At 53.9% G+C, this 21,772-nt stretch overlaps 7 protein-coding genes across 7 annotated transcripts; 5 read left to right on the forward strand and 2 right to left on the reverse strand.

Annotated features, from left to right (window-relative positions):
* Positions 1 to 1,584: 1,584 nt before the first annotated feature.
* Positions 1,585 to 6,448, forward strand: J7T54_007000 (ERAD-associated E3 ubiquitin-protein ligase-like protein; the record flags this gene model as incomplete). The annotated part of the gene is made up of 5 exons (XM_051509680.1): positions 1,585 to 2,000; positions 2,367 to 4,672; positions 4,725 to 5,642; positions 6,230 to 6,334; positions 6,402 to 6,448. The coding sequence occupies 5 exons, from the start codon at positions 1,585 to 1,587 to the stop codon at positions 6,446 to 6,448; spliced, it is 3,792 nt and encodes a 1,263-aa protein (XP_051366214.1).
* A 957-nt stretch (positions 6,449 to 7,405) lies between these two features.
* On the forward strand, positions 7,406 to 9,298 carry J7T54_007001 (Nuclear distribution protein nudE-like protein; the record flags this gene model as incomplete). The annotated part of the gene is made up of 4 exons (XM_051509691.1): positions 7,406 to 8,695; positions 8,788 to 8,914; positions 8,957 to 9,125; positions 9,283 to 9,298. The coding sequence occupies 4 exons, from the start codon at positions 7,406 to 7,408 to the stop codon at positions 9,296 to 9,298; spliced, it is 1,602 nt and encodes a 533-aa protein (XP_051366215.1).
* A 1,825-nt stretch (positions 9,299 to 11,123) lies between these two features.
* On the forward strand, positions 11,124 to 12,080 carry J7T54_007002 (uncharacterized protein; the record flags this gene model as incomplete). Its single annotated transcript, XM_051509702.1, has 2 exons — positions 11,124 to 11,510; positions 11,562 to 12,080. The coding sequence occupies 2 exons, from the start codon at positions 11,124 to 11,126 to the stop codon at positions 12,078 to 12,080; spliced, it is 906 nt and encodes a 301-aa protein (XP_051366216.1).
* A 592-nt stretch (positions 12,081 to 12,672) lies between these two features.
* Positions 12,673 to 13,234, reverse strand: J7T54_007003 (DASH complex subunit SPC19; the record flags this gene model as incomplete). Its single annotated transcript, XM_051509713.1, has 2 exons — positions 12,673 to 13,041; positions 13,103 to 13,234. 2 exons carry the CDS (start codon positions 13,232 to 13,234, stop codon positions 12,673 to 12,675), a joined length of 501 nt encoding a protein of 166 aa, XP_051366217.1.
* Positions 13,235 to 14,251: 1,017 nt separating this feature from the next.
* On the forward strand, positions 14,252 to 17,395 carry J7T54_007004 (26S proteasome non-ATPase regulatory subunit-like protein; the record flags this gene model as incomplete). The annotated part of the gene is made up of 7 exons (XM_051509724.1): positions 14,252 to 14,492; positions 14,543 to 14,679; positions 14,731 to 14,830; positions 15,760 to 15,884; positions 15,943 to 15,999; positions 16,047 to 16,766; positions 16,817 to 17,395. 7 exons carry the CDS (start codon positions 14,252 to 14,254, stop codon positions 17,393 to 17,395), a joined length of 1,959 nt encoding a protein of 652 aa, XP_051366218.1.
* Positions 17,396 to 17,558: 163 nt separating this feature from the next.
* On the reverse strand, positions 17,559 to 18,457 carry J7T54_007005 (uncharacterized protein; the record flags this gene model as incomplete). The annotated part of the gene is made up of 2 exons (XM_051509735.1): positions 17,559 to 18,265; positions 18,361 to 18,457. 2 exons carry the CDS (start codon positions 18,455 to 18,457, stop codon positions 17,559 to 17,561), a joined length of 804 nt encoding a protein of 267 aa, XP_051366219.1.
* Positions 18,458 to 20,468: 2,011 nt separating this feature from the next.
* Positions 20,469 to 21,607, forward strand: J7T54_007006 (Protein NipSnap-like protein; the record flags this gene model as incomplete). Its single annotated transcript, XM_051509746.1, has 2 exons — positions 20,469 to 21,069; positions 21,123 to 21,607. 2 exons carry the CDS (start codon positions 20,469 to 20,471, stop codon positions 21,605 to 21,607), a joined length of 1,086 nt encoding a protein of 361 aa, XP_051366220.1.
* Between the last annotated feature and the right edge of the window lie 165 nt (positions 21,608 to 21,772).

Below are 21,772 nucleotides of genomic sequence, written 5' to 3' on the forward strand. Positions count from 1 at the left end.
CGCTCTGAAGCCTGGTCTGCAGGTCTTGATTGGTAGATGTGAGACAAGCCACCACAAGGCTGCTTCCCAACACCTAAGACAGTTACTTAGAAGTCCGCTCCAGCCTCCAATATTACGTATAATAATCTTTCTCGGGGATCATGCAGAGTAGACACACGTCGCTTCGAAGAAAGCACTGTCCGACCGTTCTCGAAGAAATCCGTTCCTCGATCAGATAGATATGCAGAACTGCGCAACAGCAAAGCCTGGGCCAAGCATCATGCGCTAGGCCATTCGTGGGTTGTAGTTGGCGGATGTTTTCATAAGGCTTCTGATACCGCTAGAAGGGAACTACGCCAGCTTACGATGCTATCAACAACTCTAGGATGAAAGCTGCTGGTTTTCGCTGTTAGCCGCCGTCCCATGGCTCTGTTCTCTTGCTAAGAGGTCACACATACCCTATAGAGAAGCATCCGGAGTGGCGCCCTCCCGATAACCACACACTTGTACCAGGTATTCCCTTATTATTTATTTGTCTTGTGGTAAGAGGGACCAAGAATCTGCACGTGCGGCCGCTGCGACTCCGCAAAACCTTTACCCGCGGACAGACCCTGTATCAGCGCCCAATTCAAACATGGGTCCGGTATCATGTTAAACACCAGGCTGAGAGGCTTTGAAATGGCGGAGGGTTTGCGATATATCGTCTAGGAGACTATGGAGTTCAAAGTGTTCTGCGATGATTCGCGGAAGCTGGCCATGCCAAAAAGCACGTGAGATAATGCTGCTCGACTCTTGGTGGAGGGCATTGTGGTGGTGCGTATCTACCTTGAATTCCAGGAGCCCAGGGTGCTAATCTAGCGCTCAAGCTGAGACCACCGCGGTGAAGAGAAGTGTCGCCCACGAAGCTCTGAACTGATCGGTAGACCAGTCGTAGCAAGATTGCGGTGCATCGATTCGATATCCATGTTCGATCCTTGGAAGCTAATAAATACCTTTGGGACTCTGGACACATGACTGCTGTTCCCCAAGCACTTGAAGCCCCAGGAGGTTGGCTCCTGCCTTAAGCCCAAAAGGCCTAGCGTCCTGTGCGAATCAACCCCCAGGTGACTCCAGTACCCGGCAGTGAACTACCAGAGGCGGACTTACGCAGCTACGTCCTAGAGCAAATAGTATCAAGACCGCCAACGCGGACAACTTCTCCTCCACCATCACTTTACTTTCTCTATTTGAAACCGAATCCCTACATTGCTAGCCTTATACATAGCAAAGTACTTTTGCAACAAGTTTCGACGATAAACTCGCCTTAAGAGACTGTGCAGGGTGCCCCCCAGTCGTCCCGTCGATCCAAACACAGACAGCAGCCGAAACTCGACGCCGCCCGAGTCGATCCGCTCAACGTGTCGCGGCATCTAACTTGGGCGCTGAAAGCTTCTGTGCCTTCGAGCGGAGACGGCCGCATACCAACGGGATTTTCTCGCGCGCCACGCTCGCAGCATCGTTCTCGAGCAACATTCGTCAGTGACGCCCCTCGCGGGCAGGCCCGCTACTCCTGCGGTGCGAACACGACCGAGCTGTAGCCACAGCAAGCAAACAAGCACGCCAGCCATGGACGACTTCTTAGGCAGAGATGTTCGCGAGGACAAGTCCTCTGCATGGACCTCACATCACACAAACAGCACGCCCGAGAGGGCGCAGCGCGAGCCCCAGACCATGCTAGGGATATGTCGAATCTGCCGAGGCGAAGGTGACGAACATGATCCGCTATACCACCCATGCCGATGCAGTGGCAGCATCCAGCATGTACACCAAAACTGCCTGATGGACTGGCTAGCCCATTCGCAGAAGAAGTATTGCGAGCTGTGCAAAACGCCTTACCGGTTTACCAAATACTATGATCCGAAAATGCCAGACCATGTGCCGATTCTCGTCTTTGTAGATCGGGTCTCACGCTACGTCCTGGAGAATTCTCTCAATTGGCTCAGAGGTTTCATTGCATGCAGCTTTTGGCTCATTGCTCTACCGTATGTCATGCGGCGAGGTTGGGCAACTATGTTTTGGCTTAGCGAAGAGAACTGGACAGGCTCGTTCCCGGATTCGTCTTTCGGGACCGACTCCTCTGCCGGCGTGGTTCACCTCTCGTCCACTTTGATGGGTCTCGATATGTGTCCTGCTAGCCCGTTCTACGCCCCAACGACCACCCCAGCCGGAGACATCGCCAAAATGATGGGTTGGGGAGGAAGTCAGACGCTGTCGGGGCTCTTGTTGCGATGTTGGTGCAAAATTACGGGATTGCCACTTCCTGCTGAACTGACATCAGCGCATGTGCTGAACCCATCTGTGCCACGTCCTGTACGTGCGCACAGTGACATTGCTGAAAGCTTTCTCAGCGACGTCAGGTTCCTCCGAAGCCTCACCCGCAGCCCTCAGTTGAACCAGTGCCTTATCAACATACTCGAAGGCCAAATTCTCACGATTGTGGCCATGGTCAGTTTCATTCTCGTCATTCTCGTACGCGATTACGTTGTCCAACAACAACCGGAACTCTTGAACATCCGGGCTGGCCTTTTGGATGCTGAACAGCCTGCACAGCCCCGAGTTGCTGTTGAGCCTGCACAACTTCCTCTGCAGGACGGGAACGAGAGCGACACGCCCGATGATGTGGATCCAGGCCTCTACGATCCACCGCCAAACGAAGATGACACAGCACAAGGTCACATGGGTGCAGCTGAAGGGCATGGGGCCCATCGTGCTGTCAATGTCTTCGCCGACGGCGCTGATTTTGAAGAGCCTCAGTGGGCCGAGGACACAGGCTCGAACAACCAATCTAGTGACAGTCGCTCGAGTGGTGCAGTTGCGACCCCTGACTGCTCTCAGAGCGAGTCAAATGCGGACTTGGATATCTTGGAGTACACACACGGCCGGCCATGGATGGCGAGTCTTGATGATATGCCTCGTACCAACGACACCAACATTGATGCAGGGCCCTCGCGTCCAAGATCAGTCTCTGACGGACCGCAAGTACAAGCAAACATCAATCCCCTTGCCAACAACACGTGGTCTTTTGATGCAGGCTCTTCGGCTAGCCAAGACTCGGGAAGACAGCACATCGCTCGCGCCGATACGTCAGATGGAGCTTACGGCGCACAGCCAAACGTCAATGAAGTTGGCTCACACGAAGAAACGGGAAGTGATGAAGAGGCGCATGAATCCCCGCTTTGGCAAGGCGCCACTCGCAATAGCATTGACCTCAGGCGCGAACCACCCACCCCATCATCTTCTCATGCAACTGAGCCAGACACTCCGCAACCTCCGCCTGCTGCAAACCGACCGGTTAAGGACAGGGTCGCCGATTTCATGTGGGCGGATATTGACAACTCTGATCAGGCAGCAGTTGATGCTGTCGTCGATCTTGAAGATGATCCCGATCATGCGCAGTGGAGGGATATGCCGCTAGTAGACGAAGCAGGCGCTGCAGTAGGCGACAATGGCCACAATTTTGACGAGCCAGATCATGGGCCGCATCTCGATTTCCGCGCTGCAGATCGCGCTGCCGATGCAGATGCAGATGATGGCCTCGATCCTGAAGCTATTGAGGACATGGAAGACTTTGAAGGCGTGATGGAACTTCTCGGCATGCGAGGTCCCATCACGAATCTTTTCCAGAATGTCATATTCTGCGCAATTCTCGTGCAAGCAGCTCTCTTTGGGTTTGTCTTCGTCCCGTTCAATCTCGGAAGGATAACCATTTGGATGCTTGCAAGGCCTGTGCGCATAGTTCGCATATTTTATGGCGTGTCCATCGTTCTCCAGGACTTTTGCTTCCTTGCTGGGGGCTTTGTGTCATGGGTTGTCTTCAATCTCGTGGACATGTTCACCATGACTCGCATACTGGGAGATTCAGTCGCAGGCAATGTTGTCGGAGGGCGTAAAATCTCCTACACGTTCTTCGTCAATGCTGCGTCCAGAATCTGGGATTTCAGCCAAGAAGCTTTTTTCGACCTCTCAGCAACAGACCATGGCATGCGATACTGGTCGGCCATCAGCCGTGAAGCACTCATCAGCATTCGAAAACTTGTCGTTTCCTTCACCGCCTGCTTTGTCGACATCATCTACGCAATCTTCAACGACCCGACACCACTGAGGCGGCTCCTAGCAGGTCTTCGTGCTTCTCGGCTCCAATTCTCCGCCACGAACTCTTATGCTTACTTATCCAACTGGAAAGAGCATGTTGCTAACATTGGCGCCATTCCCCACTACGAGATAAAGCTGTTGGACCTCAGACATGCTACATGGTCAACTGCGGACATCACCTGGGCTATCTTGGCTGGCTACTTGACGCTCTTCGGCGTGGCCGCTTTGTACCATAAGTTCAGCACTCGCAGGGCCCGCACCACCGCGATGGGTGACATTGAGGCCACCATAATCGACGTGATCAACCAGGCTAGTGGCATTATGAAGGTCATCACTATCATCAGCATCGAGATGCTTGTATTTCCTCTGTACTGTGGTATGCTGCTCGACTGCGCACTGTTGCCACTATTCAAGGATACTTCGATCGCCTCCCGTTGGCTGTTTACATACCAAAGCCCGTGGACATCGCTTTTCATACATTGGTTCGTGGGCACGGGCTATATGTTCCATTTTGCCTTGTTTGTCTCCATGTGCCGCAAGATCATGCGACCCGGCGTCTTGTGTAAGTGACCATTTCTTCCACTTATGATGCGAACATGAGCTTACCGGTGTAGACTTTATTAGAGATCCTGACGATCCCGAGTTCCATCCTGTGCGCGATGTACTCGAAAGGAACCTCATCAACCAACTTCGCAAGATCATGTTTTCGGCCCTTGTTTACGGTGGCCTGGTCATTGTGTGCTTGGGTGGCGTGGTATGGGGCTTGGCTGCGGCTGCGCCTGGCATCCTGCCAATTCACTACTCATCGAATGAGCCAGTTCTCGAGTTTCCGGTTGACCTACTTTTCTACAACTTTTTCATGCCCCTCGCCTTCCGACTCTTGAAGCCAGGCAACGGCCTCCAGCTCATGTACAAGTGGTGCTTCCGCAAAAGTGCCCGTATACTGCGTCTTACCAACTTCATATTCGGGGAGCGCCGGATCGACGAGGAAGGCGTCCTGTACATAACTGCAGACTCGAAGCATAGGAATGCGTCTGTATTGAGGAAAATGTTTGTGGGCTTGGACTCGAGTCAGCTTCAGGTCATTCCCAATCCCCTCAGCCGGGTTTTGGATGGCGTGGACACGAACCCTCCCAAGCTCAACGCGCGCGAAACTCACATGTTGCGAGACGCCAAAGGCATTCTTGTCAGATCAGGTCAGCTAGTGCCTGACGGCAGATTCGTCAAAGCGCCTGCATCTGATCGGGTCAAAATCATGAAACCAACACAAGTATTCCTGCCTGTCGATGATCGGGGTAGACTTGAGGGTGGCCGACGCGTGGAGGGCCTCCATGGCACCGCAGACTTCAAGACGGTGTATATCCCACCATGGTTCAGAACGCGGATCTTCTTGTTCATCATGTTCATTTGGACATTTGCTGCCGTTACCGGCGTGTCTTTGACCATCATTCCGCTGGTACTGGGACGCATGATGTTCAAAATGGTCCTGCCCTCATTCGTGCGCACAAACGACATATATGCCTTCTGTATCGGTATCCATGTCATGGGCTTGATTGCATACGGCTTGTTCCACGCCAAAAGCCTCATGCATTCTGTTCAACAATGTGCCACGGACAACAGTTTAACTGCACTCTACAAAAGGCCTGCTGATCTTGTGCGGTTTTTCACGCGGCTTGCAGGGCTTCTCTACACGTACACATATATACTGGTCGTATGCCCGCTTGTCATGGCTGCCTTGATCGAGTTGTACATCAACATACCTCTTCATACATTCCTTAACCCCCCAAGAAGCACTGCTCTGCGTGTTGGGAAGGATTCGAGCCAACACAACATCCGCATTGTTGAGGCGTGGACCCTTGGCTTGCTGTATATGCGTCTTGCGGTCAAGATGACCAACTCGCTCGCCCGAAATACTCGGTTTGCCCGAGCTCTACGTTCTGTCCTTCGACGCGGGTGGTTCGAACCCAACATCAGAATTTTGACTAAAGCCTTTGTCATTCCGAGCCTCATTGTGGCATATTGGGCAATCTTTGTTCCCGGTGCTCTCGTTGGCCTGTTCGAGAGTTGCGGTGGCTTCAAAATACTGAACAGTCAAGATCCTAACCAAGTTGCTGTGCAGAAGATGATGCGTTACCGCGCATCTTATCCTTTAACGGCACTTATGGTCGTGACCTTGAGGTGGCTTCTACAGATGGGCGGAAGATTGGACAGTCTGAGGGCTCAGGTGCGTGACGATGCATACCTGGTGGGAGAGCAGCTCCAAAACTACGATGGTGTGCCCGGACAGGCAGTGTCCGAAGAGAACGAGGTCTTGAGGCCTGGAGCCGCCGTGGCTTGATTTTGACGATTCATAATGACGAGCGACGAATACCCCCACTAACGACGAAGGATTGAAGGAGGGCGGCATAAGGTCAGACAGACTTGCCTAGCGCGAGAGAGAGCTTTGTAATTAGAGCGATGATGAATACAGATGAGCGAGTAACGTTATGGTCTCTCATGGACCACAGCCAATTTTCCGCAGCTTGCTAAGATGCTCCGTATCGAACTGTACATATCATACATGTTGGGGGCGCACGTGACCAGCTGTTCAGAGGCGTAGGGGTCGTTGCTTAGGAAGAGACTGCGCTAGTCCAGAACAGGAATGGTCGTTGCTTCCTTTACGGCAGTAGCGCTCAGGCGGAGGGCGTCTGCATCAACATGGACTCCGTCACGAGCCAAAACATCTCTCCATCCTCATCAATGCAACGGCTCTCGACGTAGCGCAGCAGAGCTCAAGACGCCCCTTGGCTCCGCGGCTTCGCGAAGACGACTACTAACCCCTAGGTCAAGCAGATCAGCAAGTTTGGCTCTTGCCCTTTCTCATTTGAGAGGTCGCAGTTGCCAAATTGATTTGGGCGCATTCTTCTCCTTAGCACTGAGCGAGGGGCCGAGCAACCAGTGAGTGATTCCCCTTGTGTTGGGCGCCAGCAAGATGATGCGCACTCCACTTCATGCGTTGCTACTGACAGCTCAAGTCGTTAGACAAACGATTGCTCGTCCTTTTTATCACTCTTCTTTTTTACTTCTTGCTTCACGATACCCAACGACCTCACTGGTCGGCACTCCTTATTTACAAAGTCCTTTTGTTGTTTCAGACCCCCAATACGTTATCACCACCGCCATTTCCTTTCCACCCTACCGACTATTCAATTCAATAATTCAAAACGATTACGATTCTACTATTGAGGCTCCCCCCTGCGCACTTCGAGACACCCAGGCCGTACGACCCAATCTACATTCTCTACTACCGAACAACATGGCTGAGCCGCCTTCATCGCCACCTGGCGAGGGCGCGACCTCTTCGGACGCACTTTCCTGGTACAAGTCTCAATACGAACAGCTCGAAGCCGATCTCGCCGAATTCCGAGAGTCGAGTAAGGAGCTAGAAGCGGAGCTTGAGAAGGATATCGAGAGGGCAGAGAAGCAAGAAAGGATTCTGCAGGAGAAGGCCGAAACTTTGGGTTACGAAGTCGAAGAGTGGAAACGCAAATACAAAGAATCAAAGACCGAGGCGGCTTCAGCACAGGCCTCTCTCGAGAAGGAGATCACGACGTTACGAGACACGAACCGCAGCTTGCAACTGAAGCTGCGCGATATTGAAGTCGCGAATGACGACTACGAGCGCCAAGCACGCAACACCACTTCATCCTTGGAGGATATTGAGTCCAAATACAACCAAGCGATCGAGAGGGCTGTCATGATGGAGGACGAGATTAAGATAGGCGAGCAGGAGCGCGAGAAGATGCGTGTCGAAGCCCAGCGCTTGCGCGAGGAGTACTCGGACCTCAAAATTGAGGCAGAGCTGCTTCAGGACAAGATCAAGAAGCAAGAGGCGCGCCATCTTTCGACTATTTCGACCGACATTTCGGTGCCCGAGTCACCCACCTTTGATCGCAGCGTCGAGCCATCGTCACCCCATTCAACTGCCAGCTCCCCACTCGTCACGACGCCGCCCGACAGCAAGTCCATGTCGCTGGCCGACGACCTCTCCGAGCACGATCCACCGTCGCCTCCCATGTCTGACGCTTCTGCGCCGCTGCCCAAGAGAGGCGAGAGCGACTCGGCCAAAACTCCGGCCAGCGCTCTGCGCAGGACACGCATCCCCTCGGTCGAACAGACCACAAAAACCAAGTCAGCGAAGATTCCAGGAAGCCGTACGATCAGCAGCCGCCCATCTACAGGAAACCCGCCGTTGCGTACGCCTGCTCACCGGTCTGTCACTGCTCGCGCCAGCACAACCCACAAGATCCCGAACTCCAACTCTCTCAACCACATCCGAAGTCTCACTGCCCAGATGCAGCGCCTCGAAGCACGTGTGCAAAATGCTCGCTCGAAGCTTCCAGCGCCTACTTACACACCTCCTCGCGCCTCGCCTCGCTCGTCCGTCAGCGGTGGGCCCAGTGTTCCTTCAACGGTTACTATCCGTTCGAGGAAGCGGACCATTGGGTCCTCGGCATCGTCCGTGGCAGGTGACGAGACTACACCCACAAACCCACATCTCTCGCAACATTCAAAGAGCCACGTTCCCCGGCTCAGCGAATCCAGGGTCAGTAGGCTATCCTATGGCCCTCTACCAAACAGGGGTCCGGAGTCCGATATCAGCAGACCTAGTTCACGTGCTAGTATGTCGTCTGCTAGGCCAGCGTCGAGAACCGAAATGGCACCGCCACGACCGTTATCAAGGTCGTCGCTAGGTGGCTCACGCACGCCCCTTGGACGACCGCGCTCGTCTATGAGCGGGGCGTATCATGGGCACTCGGGCAGCGTAAGCCGCATGGACGAAGAAGAGGAGGATGAAGACGGCGAGTTCAGAACGCCCAGCCGAAGGGGCATGTACTCAAAATTCGACCCAAGAGCGAGCACAAGCAGCATAGCTGGACCTACGAGCTCGATACCAGTGCCGGGTGCTCGGCGGCAGAGTGGAAGCCGCAGGACGAGCCAAGGGGCCGCGATCGGACGACCGAGCATATCGAAAGGTCAGAAATTAGAGGACCTGGGCGAGACATACTAGACACCCACCACAGCACATATCCTCTTTTCTTTTTTGCGTTTGGCAGGCGCTATCGGCTTTTGGGAATATTCTCCTCCTTTTAATGGAATGTCAATAGCAGCCTTTTACACCTGATGGCCCAGTGATCTTCCGCCGTGAGAGTGATGAGCACGGATGGATACGGAGTGTAATAGAGATCCGTCAGGGGTTGTGCGCCACAGTGCGAACATACTGGCGTTGGTAGATGTGTTCCAGGGGCAAGGAACTCATCCGCGTCGGCAACGCGTCGTCTATTGAACAGCATGCGACGCTTCCGAAAGTCAAAATAGCGAGAACCCGACGATCTGTCCGTTAACCTATAAATTTCCGCAGATGTTGTGGGCTTCTTGATCGTCGACGATCTCAGGCTTCACGACATCTCCACCACTTGATGCGTGTAAAAGCGTGGGACTTTTTGAATGAGCAGGCGAGGGTTCCACTGGATACCGTATCCGCCCGCCGATTGGTCTAGATATGCCGGTGCGAGAACAAGCGAGAAAGACTGAAGAATTGTGAAACGACTGTCGACAGCCGCGCGTTAACCCCCTGCAGCGGCCGAGAGTCAAGCCGGGCCACAAGTTTCGACTTCTGAGGCTCCTGTGTAGCTTAGGTAGATAGGATGTCGTCTCATGTTCTTAAGGCTGTGATGAGGAGAGGGAGTGACGGTGCGTTGTAGCCATCAGTCGTCCTGTCCCTACAGTCCAGATCACTGTACATGTAGGAGGCACAACTGCGAGCCCTTGGTTCGTCAGGCGATGTCCAGGCAGCACTGCAAATTGATTCGACCGGACAACATTCGCAGTGGTAAGCTCCGATCTGATGGTGTACTGCGTACCGTGCGGCGGACGGTGAGCCCAGGCCAGCACACGCCGCGCCAGCAGCCTTTCATTTCCAACCCAAAGAACGCCCATAACTGGGGCCTGGCTTTGAGCTGAAGCAAACTGAACAGACTCGAGGACCTGCACGTGAACTACGTGTAGTTTAACAGTAAGACGGCTGGAGCTCGTGTTTTCATGTTCATCCAAAGATCTGCTGATCAGGGTATCAGTGCACTTGACTTCTTCCTCTCCTTCTAGTTAAGCTCTCCCGCTGCTGTGCAGTCCAGTCTTAACCCGAATCCTTCTCTAGCAATCGCAAGGCGTCCTGCAGCGTGTGCTCCTGTCACCCGGGCCAGCCCCCCTTCTTCTCTCCCACTGCGCCCTCTTCTCCTTTCATCCAACGCTCGTTTCCCAGGACGGTTCCATTCGCTCTTTTCCGTACTTACTTTACATCTCTTTTATCGCGTCGCATCTACGTCGAATCGCGACAATCGCGCTGCTGGTCAAAGCGACACACTTCCACCCGCTGGATTCCGAAACAGGCCGCTCACCCTCCTTCTACTCGCCCCTGCCGCCTGGTTTTCAGCTCTGGCACGCAGAACACAGACGAGACACCCAAGGAGTCACAGTCGTTGAGCCTGACCGTAACGCAACCCGAACAGAGCGAGACATTGTAGCCAGCCAACCAACCAACCAGCCCCCTCAATCACGACGTTCGATCCTGCGCCTCTGCCACGACTTCGTCACCGACGTCCAGTTCAATCGCTCCCTTTGTAATCAACTTTGCTCACGGCCTCAACCCACGCACAAATTACCTCAAGACCCCGTCTTCATTTCGACCATTCAGATCGCACGAGAAAGGCCTATCTACGCGCGTTGCCACATCTTGCGCGCCTGTACAACCCTCGCACCGCATCGCGACGTACCGACTCAACAACACATTGAATTCCAACACGTTCCCGCGACTCGAGCGCACACTTTCACAACAGGAGGCAACAACAGCACTCGCCGGACACAAAGCCACAGAGGCGCTTGAACCGTCGCCTAGTGCCCGTTCACAGTATTTGTGACGCGCGTCTCATTACTTTATGCCTTACGGTTCTTTGCGCTCGCCTTCGCTGAAGAAAATGGACCACAGAGGCTACGGTAGCCGGAGGAAGGGCATCCAGCTCGGCAATATCCTGGGTGACCCTTTCGCGCTCGCGACAATCTCTATTTCTATGCTGGCTTGGATTATCGCCTTTGCAGGCTTCATCGCCGTTGCAGTGGAGTCTGGGGAGAACGACTACTACAAATTCCCATGGTGGTCCGCGATGTACAGCCTTTTCCTGAACATCATGGTGTTTGTGGTCGTGTCCAGTGACACTATTCACACCTATCATGTCGCTCTCACAGCATACTGCGCTGCTGGCGTCGTCTTGACCAGCATTGCGATCCAGCCGCTGATCTACAACAGCGGCGATGGCGCTAGGCAAGCTTCTGCTGCAGGCTTCGTTCTTCTTAGCATGATCCAGGTACGTCTTCGCGTTGCGAACAAGATTCCATATCGTTAACATGATGCGCAGATGATCTGGGTTTTCTACTTTGGGTCAACGCCTTCGTCGACTCCTCGTGCTTTCCTCGACTCTTTCGCTCTGACCAAGGAGTCTGCGACCATGCACCGTCAAACCATGAACGCCTACGGAGGTACCGGCCGCCCCGAGACATCCAACTCTGTCCAGCCCCCTCAGATGTACACGACCTCTGCCCAACTCAACGGTTTCGAGAACCCCTCGCCCGTTGGAAACACCTCGCAAGCCAACAATGCGCGCAATTCTGGCATGGGCGCCTACGGCTCCTCGAATCAGCCTCCCAAGCCTTCCGCTTCGCCCGGCGCTGATACCGAGGTTGTGCCGCCTACCGAATACCCCTATCGCGCCAAGGCCATCTACAGCTACGAGGCCAACCCCGAGGACGCCAACGAGATCTCGTTTGCAAAACACGAGATTCTTGAAGTATCAGACGTCAGCGGACGGTGGTGGCAAGCACGCAAAGAGAGTGGTGAGACGGGTATCGCGCCTAGTAACTACCTCATCCTGTTATGAGCAACGAAATACAAGAAGATGAATGGTTGTAGGATGCGTGTGTGGAAAAAAAGACTCGTCGGTCTTGCTGGTTTTCTCTTTTATTCATGGTCGTTTTGTTTTCGAATTCGCAGCGCATGACGTCTTGACTTGAGTCAAGTATTGGCGACGGACGACGTGCGTTTTCTATGCAGCTTTGGGTCCAGGAACACTTTACGCACCTGCTTGTATTTGACGGAGTATATTTGGGATGAGCAGGGACAACAGACGGTCAGGCGTGGACGGCGCCCGAGTGCACTTCGCATCGAAGCATGACTTTGCGCATGGAGATGCTACAACCGCCGCATGGGACTGTGCCGGTTGGTGTTGCGGTTTTGTGCAGATCACTGCTCTTGGCCTTAGCATTGCGGCGTTCCAGCCTTGCATGCCAATCGGTGATCCTACCTCGATATCGGATCGGATCAAAGCGAGTGCTAAGACAGGGGCTAGCTCGCAGATCAATCGCTCCACGTGAAAACCATGCCAAGAAGCACACGACGTCAAATAAGTCAGAAACAGATATCTCACATCAGGGTATCATAAACTCAGATTAACCATCATCCTGTCAGCGTGACTATTGTCGTCCATCCTCATCCAAGCGTTTTCTCAGCTCCCTCTCCTTCTGCAGTACCTGCAACTCCAGCCTCTCAACGCCGTACCGCGCTGCCTCTTTTCTCTGACGCACCGCCTTCGCGCGTAGTTTGTCTTCGCCACTCAAGATGCGTCCTTTCGCCTTCTTGGCCTTGCCATAGGACGCACTCCCGTCGTCAGCAAGTCTGCCCTGCTGCAGTTCGGCGCGTGCTTTGAGCGTTTCAATACGGCGTTCCTGTCGCTCTATTTGGGCGTCGGCACGAGACAGGAGAAGGGCGATATGGGGCCCTATCTCATCACGAAGGGAAGACTCTGCTGCTGCGAGAGTGGACTGGGGGATAAGTTCATAGTGCTGGACAAGATTGTGCATCAGTTCCACGCTTCCCAGGCCCGCGGACAAGGAGTATAGTTACCCTCACTGTCTTCAAGACACCGCCCAGCCTTGGAAAATCCGAAACGCCATCCTCTAATGTCTCGACGGAGGATTCGAGGTAGGATAGCGAGGTCCGTAGACAAGCTACGCAATCGGCGTAAGAAGAAGTCATTGTGCGGACGAAGTAATCAACGCCGGCGCTGCGGACATGAGCAGCAAGCCTTGCCGTGCCGTGTCTCGATATATGATGGGTCTCCTCGTCACAATGTTGAATGGCATCAGAGCAAACGCGTCCACGGGGGGTTTGTCTGGTTGCGACACCCCGCGCGCCATGAAACGGGTGGCTGCTGATTACCCTGCAGCTTTCACCCCACGTTGGAGGAACCTCCGGTCCACTGGGCGAAGGTTTTCGACTCTTCATCGATGTGTTCCGTGTCTCACTCACATAACTTAAAATTTCAAGCTGCAAATACAGTGATCACCTGGAATGCTCGCCGGGAATTGCTATGCAGCAGCTCAATCTTGTTGCAGCGACTCCCTCCATGAAGGACGCGCACCTCGTTTCTCGGTGTAAAGCCAGCTCCGGGGGCTTCACCTCGCCAAGCTTTCGCGTGTTTACATGGACGACTGAGGTGGTTTTACAAACAAAAGACTGGTTTGTGACCGATACATGATTCATCCTATCGAGATAAGTTGGATCCAGTGATTACAACACCTGTACCTCATCAACCACCTCGTCGACCTGGGAATATAGGCCCCTGCGAGCGTTGCATTCTCCTCAGGAACTCATCGCGATGCCAGCGCGAAATGGGCCCGGGACTTTTCGCCAGTCTGGAAGAGTCTAGCTGCGTCTGGTCGAACTTTCAGCGCGAGGCAGCTTGCGATCTACCAGCGCTCCGTGACGCCTCGTGTGTCCGGCATGACTAAACTCGACTGAGCCTCCCTTGACAGACTGAGACCTCGTGGCCCCCTAACCAGCCTCCAGGTGTCTGTTCTCTTCTCGTATCACTGGCCCCATACCATGTTCAAAGTGTAGAGACCACAGTTTGCGGTGCTTGGCATAAAGACTTCTCCATCCGCACTTTTTGCTTGAACCTACATACCGTATCCGGGGACCCCCATCTTTCGATCGCAATCTTTCCAGGCACTTCATGAAAGTTGTGAGAGATAAGATCCTAGTACTCATGAAATGGGCCTTGAGGATGTGGATGGGTACATGGCCCTTCCAGGAGAGCTTACGTCGTCCTCCACGACGGATGACCATGGCCTGCGCTTTATCAACGACGACTGGAACGGGAGCATCGCCAACGGGTCACCGTTCACTCTGCGATGGAACGAGAGTATCGAAGATGAGGGAGATCTGAGGTTGTTCAAGATAACATACCCTGAGGAAGGGGCTGTCTCGTTTGAGCTGGTCTCGAACTTGACAGGTAAGTGTGGTGAGGGCGAAGTGTGGAAAAATTGAGACTGACGGGCATAGCCTTTATGAGAAGACGGTCTTGCTCCTGGCTTCCGGAGGGATTAGAAGAGGATGATCTGTACGCAATCTGGGTCACACAGGTCAACGACGACGGCGTGCACTGGGCGGTATCGCCGCCTTGGACACCGCAAATCAAGGTTCTTTTGTCCATCGATCAGCCACTTGATCACTGTACTGACCAATTTTAGGGCGAAGAGGAGGGCCTCCGCTGGAATAACACCATTGGCATCCCTATCGTTGTCATCATGGGCATATACTTTATGTGCCTCGCGTTCTGTCTGGCGTTCCGTAAGCGTCGTCGACGCAGACTGGACCGTGAGAAGCGGCGACGGCATCGGACAACAGTCGTCAATGTACCACCCGACGAAAACACCGATCGGCAGCATTCCGTTAGCTCTGGTGTGACAGTACAGTCCCTCACGGAGGAGGACAGCTGTATGAAACCAGGTTCTGGACACGTTGAGCCGGTCTCGCCTGCCCCTTCGCTGAGGCGAGAAGGTGTCAGGTGGAACATTCTAGACTGGGGTAGCGACAACGGAAATGAACACATACATGGAGGGCGCAGGACAGAAAGGCAGAGATCGTGGGAGCATGAAGACCATTGGGAAGAGGGACCTATTGGTCAGGCTCATTAGTGATGGGGACGTCTCTGGTGATGGTGCTACCAGTGCTAATAGTGCAACTTGTTTATATCACTTTTGGGAGAAATACAGCATCTGGCGTTCTGTTTGTCACACTATTGACCACTCTGGCCGCGTGAGAATCCACGTGAACTATTCGTTGTTCTCTTCCGTTGTGATAGATGGTTTACATGTCGGTGATCTCATTTCCCTTCCATGCTCCAAGATTGTACCGCGGCACAATGAAGCTTGGTAATCAACACAATGTCCGCAACTGCCCAAGTAATTTATACTGCTCGCTATTCTGTTTTTTACAACTAAATTGACCCCCAACTTGCCCACACATGGCGCTCGCCAGTTGTCTGTTTAGGCTTTAGGGTAGGCGAGCATTGCCGCCTTGCACGCTTGTGAGTGTTGGCGTCAGAAAACAAGGGACCCACATCGAAGTCGGCCGGGAGCTGCAGGCAGGCGGCTGTTGCGTCGACTGCCTGCTAGCCTACCTCATCGAACCTCCAGCTTCCAAACAACCCCACGATAAATCGCCAACCTGCCACGCACCGACAGTACGAAGCTCAAGTTGGCATCGCCACATTATAGATAAGGCAGCTTTCAATTTTCACCTCGGAACCGTAATCATGGCTGAGCAGGGGCTCCTCAAGCCCGAGAAGGACTTCACCAAGGAAGTCGACGTCCAACTACCAGACGCTGAGCAGCTTGCAAAGGTGCGCCTCGAGCAGGGAAACAGTCCCTTAGACAGTACCGATAACTAACTGATTGCAGACAAACCTCCAAAGTGCAGTTGAGAAGCTTACCGCGCTCGAGAAACAAACCCGTCAAGTGAGCATGAGGCCACTAGCTCCCTTCGCACATGTTGACATTAGCAGGCCTCTGATCTCGCCTCCACATCGCGAGTCCTCGTCGCAATCGTCACACTATGCAAAGATGCGGGAGACTGGAGTTTAATGAATGACCAAACGCTGGTCTTCTCGAAGAAACACAGCCAGCTGAAGCAGGCCATCACGAAGATGGTCCAGACCGTGGTTGGCTTCCTCGACGACACACCCGATCTCAAAACCAAGCTCTCAGTCATTGAAACGCTGCGGACGGTTACGGAGGGCAAGATCTTTGTCGAGGTGGAGCGTGCGCGTGTGACCAAGATTTTGTCAGACATCAAGAAAGAGGAGGGCGATATCGAGAAGGCGAAGGAGATACTGTGCGAGCTGCAGGTCGAGACTTTCGGATCGATGTCGAGACGAGAGAAGACCGAGTTCATCCTGGCGCAAGTGGCCCTGTGCATAGAGGCCGGCGACTGGGCCCAGGCTGGCATTCTCGCTCGAAAGATCAGTACCCGCTACCTGTCGCGCAAGCCCAAGAAGACAGAGGAGCAGCTGGAGAAGGAAAAGAAGGAGCTGGAGAAGAAGAAAGCGCGTGGTGAGGAGGTGGTCGAGGAGGTAGAGGATGACACTACAGATCTGAAGCTGCGTTTCTACGAGCAACAGGTTCAGCTTGCAAAGCACGACGACAAGTACCTGGAAGCCTGCAAGCATTATCGCCAAGTCCTTGACACCGAGGCTGTGGAAGAGGACCCTGCCAAGCTCCACCCTGTAAGCCTACTGATTCTGAATGTCCTTCTACGGCATGCTAACGTCAATAGGTTTTGCAACGCATCATCTATTTTGTCATCCTCGCGCCCCACGACAATGAGCAGCACGACCTTTTGCACCGCATCCACAAGGACACGAGGAACGCTAAGATTCCCTTGGAAGCGGAGCTCCTCAAGCTGTTCACAGTCCATGAGCTGATGCGATGGCCTGAGGTAGCCGAGAAATTCGGCCCACACCTCTGCAATACCGACGTCTTCGACGCTAAAGCTAGCAAGGAAGACAAGGCGCGGCAAAGGTGGGAGGACCTGCGCAAGCGGGTCATTGAGCACAACGTCCGGGTGGTCGCGAAATACTACACCCGTATCCAGGTCACGCGCTTGACGCAGCTCTTGAACCTGACGGAGGATGAGACCGAGAAGTACATTAGCGAGCTTGTCACAGCAAAGACTATCTACGCCAAGATTGACCGCCCCGCGCGGGTGGTCAGTTTTGCGAAGCCCAGAGACGCTGATGACGTTCTGAACGAGTGGAGTCACAACATGAAGAGCTTGCTCGGTCACTTGGAGCGGATTGATCACCTCATTACAAAAGAGGAGATGATGGCTCGGATCCAGCCTGCGAGCAAATAGGAAGTTGGCTCTTTGGCGCTCCGGGCTAAATAGATGGCGGCGCCGGGTTGGGTCAATAGGCAGAGCATGACGATTGCAAAAGACAGATGGTCCCGGCAGCCAGGATGTGTACAATGCATACATGTTCTTAGTCTATTGTATTTGTCTCTATTTTGATCTCGCTCTATAGGCCAGCCTGCAGCTTCACCTCGGCATGCTGCTTGATGAAACCAGCCAGCGGCATCACCCACTCCTTTGACACAGGGACGTGATGCCCACCAGGATGTGTGATCACCACAGGCTGCTCACATCTGTCTACTAGCCCCATGCTTCTACTCTCTTCCACCACTGTGTCCAGGCTTCCCAGGTAATGCAGGGTTGGGGTCTTGATCTTGGGTTCGTACAGCCATTGCAACGACTCCACAGGCGCATAGAAACCCGAATATGGCACAGCAAACTTCAGCCCTTTGCCTCCATTTGCCTCCCTGAGTTTCCTCGCCCAGTCGCCGTCTGGTCCCTCGGGTGGTGCCCTGGTCTCTTCAAGTGCACTCGCCACTGCGCCGGCCATGAAGCCGCCTTGACTGAAACCGACCACGCCATCGATGCCTCCGCTCTCCCGGATGACCGCGGCGATAGTGTCCATGCCCTGATCAAAGAGCCTGTACTGACCGCTAGACTCGTCTTTGCGAAACCACGCCCATGAATCACCCTGTTCATCGTCATCACCATCATCCTTGGGGATAAAACCGGGTATGTCCCGAGGTAGGAGACGGTTGGGACCAGTAGGATAGATCAGCGTGGGATGGAGGGAAACGGATGATAGCACTTTGGCGAGAAGCTTTTCAAGGGCGCGAGTTTTGGCACGGAAAAGGGCGCCAGACTGAGTGTATCCTATGATGAATGAGCACGCTTGAATGAGGTATAAAGGATGCCAACCACGTATATCACACGAGCGGTATTGATTTCCGGCATGGGAAGGGACGTACCATGAATCATCAAGATCTTAACCTCTGTCTTGCCCTTGGGAAGTTGCGCCTTGGGTGTCGTCGCCGTGCCCGCGCTGAGTTGGTTATCAATAGCCATGTTGCGGCGCTGGCAAGGCACAGTCGTGAGAAGAGATGGCGCGAATGTAGAACGAAAACTTCTTGTTCTGCCAGCAGCGTGCCTGATAAGCCACATTCGTCGCGAGAATAGTATATGCCCGAGTACCGATGGCGGAGACGTTGTTGAGACTTGTTAGTTTATACTCAATTGCCGAGGCTGCTTGTTATCCTGAGCTTAGTAATGGAAGCGAGACGAGTTCGCTGAACTCGCGAATTACTTCACGACTTTGGAACCAGCGTCGCGTCGCTGCGACTACATCTTCGAAACATGTTCAGTCATACATTCGCGTTCATGACCTTGTTGCACAAGTTCTTGGAATTCAGCCGTGTTCCTGCGTTTCCACCTACGGAGTTATTCGGTTCCATGATGTAGCCCCCATATCCCTCGAGATAATCAGTGAACGCGTATGAAGCTCCCATGCAACCGATGCTTCAACATGCAATGTCCTTCTTAAGAGCGCGCCGAGTCCCGGGAACCAGGTACCCCAGTCATCATGCTAGTGAACTAGATCTCTCACATAAGGAATTTATTGACGAGCCGAGATCTCGCCGCATAGAATACTCCTCCCTCGCGAGTCTATCATACAATTCCACGACAATCGGCCTCGTTGTTCTGGTATCGCCGAGGTGCCAGCGCTCGCTCCTCCCATATGCCATCGTAACAGTCCTCCATTTAGTGACCGCCGGAGCGGACGTTGGGGTTGCGGGGGTCGTTCTTCCACTCGTCGGCTGCCTCTGAGTTAGTCTGCGTTCGTCCACAGGAGTTCGAAAGTTCATACAGGCCATCATGGCGTTCTGGGCAGAGTTGGCGCCGTAGGCGATAACGAGACCTATCATTCCCGTCAATGTCCGTCCGCTTGTGAACCTTTCTTCGCGTTTCCCTCAACCGCCGGGAACTGTTCGACAACATCTGATTATACGCACCAGCAACGAAGAAGGGCAGGTGAGGCTTCACTGATGCATCGGTTAGCAATTGCCGTGATTCGCGTTCAATTTCCATGGGGCCAACGCACGGAAAGGAGCCGGGAACTTCTTGAGAGCAGCAGCGCCGAGGAAAGACATGATGGCAATTGGGTATGAGTCGACGAGGGATTCGGTGTCGGGGATGTCGTGGTTGGGGATATCGTCGAGATGCGGTAGCCGTTGACGACGAGCCTTTTTCCGATGCACTGCCAAGCAATCGCCGTTCCGGCGAGTTGTCCCGCAGCCGGCCGCCAGCACCAGTCGTTGAATTGGCAGCCTCAGGCAAGAGTACTCCCGAGTCCCAGTGAGGCCGGACCTCGTACAAACGTTTTACCGACCCCGCGTTTTGGCTGGCTGCCAGATAACACGTGACTACGGAAACTGGGTTTGTGACATCATCCCTTAATGCGGAGTGAGCTGGAGAAGGAGCTGCAGGCATTGGGGTTGCTAGCCTCCGTCTCAGATCGTACTTTAGGTGCTCGTAAATCAACAGACCGCGTCCGACTTGCGAGCATATCTCATTCATCCAAAGCCTCAATCATCTCCGAGTGCAACTTGTTTCGCACTACGGAGTATCCAGACCACCTTTAACACATTCCTCCGTTCGTTGGAGTGCGGGGTGCGCAGCTTGCTTGCCTTACCCTTCATCCCAGCCGTCCAATCGATTCCCGGCACTACCCTCCACCATCCTTCCCATCCAGCACCTGGGCCTTTCACCTGCCTTTCTCCCTAATTCATTACCTTGCAGCTACCACACACCACAGACACACACAGACACCCGCAGACACACGCACGCGCGACAAGCTTGCGTCCTTCCGTCCGTCACTCGCATCGCTCGGTGCTCCCCTCCTGTTGTGCCGCCGACCAATCTAGGCCACTGCTCTCTAGACCTGTGCTGCCTGAACTGCTCCACGCTTTACTCGACTGTACCTCTCTGATCGCAAAGAGGGCCATTCGGGCTCTTTTTTGGAGGGTATCAGCTCGCAACACCCTCAACAACACGCCTATTCCAAAACTTATTGTTCGAAATGACAATGTTGTCTCGAAGCGTCACGCGTCTAGCTTCAGCGGCTCCACGTTCCGGCGTCAGGGCTCTGAGCTCGACCGCGCTGCAGCAATCCGCCACCCCTTCCATGGGCGACATCAGCCCTTCGCGCACGACCGTGGACGAGTTCAATAGGAAGCAGCAGCAGTTCAGAGAGCAGCTGATCAAAGCACAGAAGGAACGGGAAGCTCGTGCGTTGGCCCGCCAGGAACCGGCTGCCTCCACCTCTAGTCCTGCGACTGGGAAGACGCAGGCTGCGAGCCAGACGGCTAATGAGACAACAGGCACCGCGGCTCAGAGTAAAGAGCACCAGTCGGAGCGCAAGTCAGGCGCGCTGACAAACCTCATCTACGGTACGAAGGAGGGCCGTGAGATGGATGCCCAGATCGAGGCCAGCTTCAGTCAAGTACTTGCCCGGGGCAAGTATGTCCATTCGATTGTGTTCCACGAAGTCAAGCCCGATAAGGTGGACGAGTACGTCGAGCTCGTGGGCCAGTGGTACCCTAAGATGGCCAACCTACCCGAGAACAAGGTGCACCTGGTTGGCAGCTGGAGGACAGAGGTCGGGGACTGCGACACTTTTGGTGAGTACAAGTACCCTGCTACGTTCGTACTAATTAATTGACTTTCTGTGCAGTTCATATTTGGGAATACCAAAAGTACGAAGGATACCATGACTCGCGCCATCAAATCACACACCATCCCGAATTCGCCGACTTTGACCGTAAACTCGCCATGTTGATCAATTCCAAGAAGATATCTCTCATGCAGGAATTCTCCTTCTGGCCCACTACCCCTCCACGCCAACTGGGTGGCGTCTTTGAGCTGCGATCGTATACTTTGCACCCTGGCAACCTGTTGGAGTGGGAAACACATTGGAGGCGGGGCCTGAAGGCTCGCCGTGAGGTCATGGAGGGTGTTGGCGCTTGGTTTGTCCAGATTGGTGAGCTCAACACGGTTCACCATCTCTGGCAATTTGCCAACTTGGAGGAGCGAAGGGCGAGGCGCGAGCAGAGCTGGTCGGTGGAAGGTTGGAGCGACACGGTGCACAAGACAGTGCCGCTGATCCAGGAGATGAAGTCGCGGGTGTTGATTCCCATGCCATGGTCCCCCGTGGCATAAGCATGGGGAAGTTGATGTGGTCATGGTTGGGCACACAAGTTTCTTTGTACGGTCACATGGGCGCGCAGGCGCATACTGCTACATGTACAGGTACTGCATTATCATTTCCTTAGTCCAAGTGTGTGCATTAAACAGTATTCATTCACACCATAAAACGCTCTAATA

This window comes from Emericellopsis cladophorae, assembly GCF_022114955.1.
Source record: "Emericellopsis cladophorae strain MUM 19.33 chromosome Unknown NODE_2_length_1295279_cov_118_880017, whole genome shotgun sequence".
In the NCBI taxonomy this organism is placed as follows: domain Eukaryota; kingdom Fungi; phylum Ascomycota; class Sordariomycetes; order Hypocreales; family Bionectriaceae; genus Emericellopsis; species Emericellopsis cladophorae.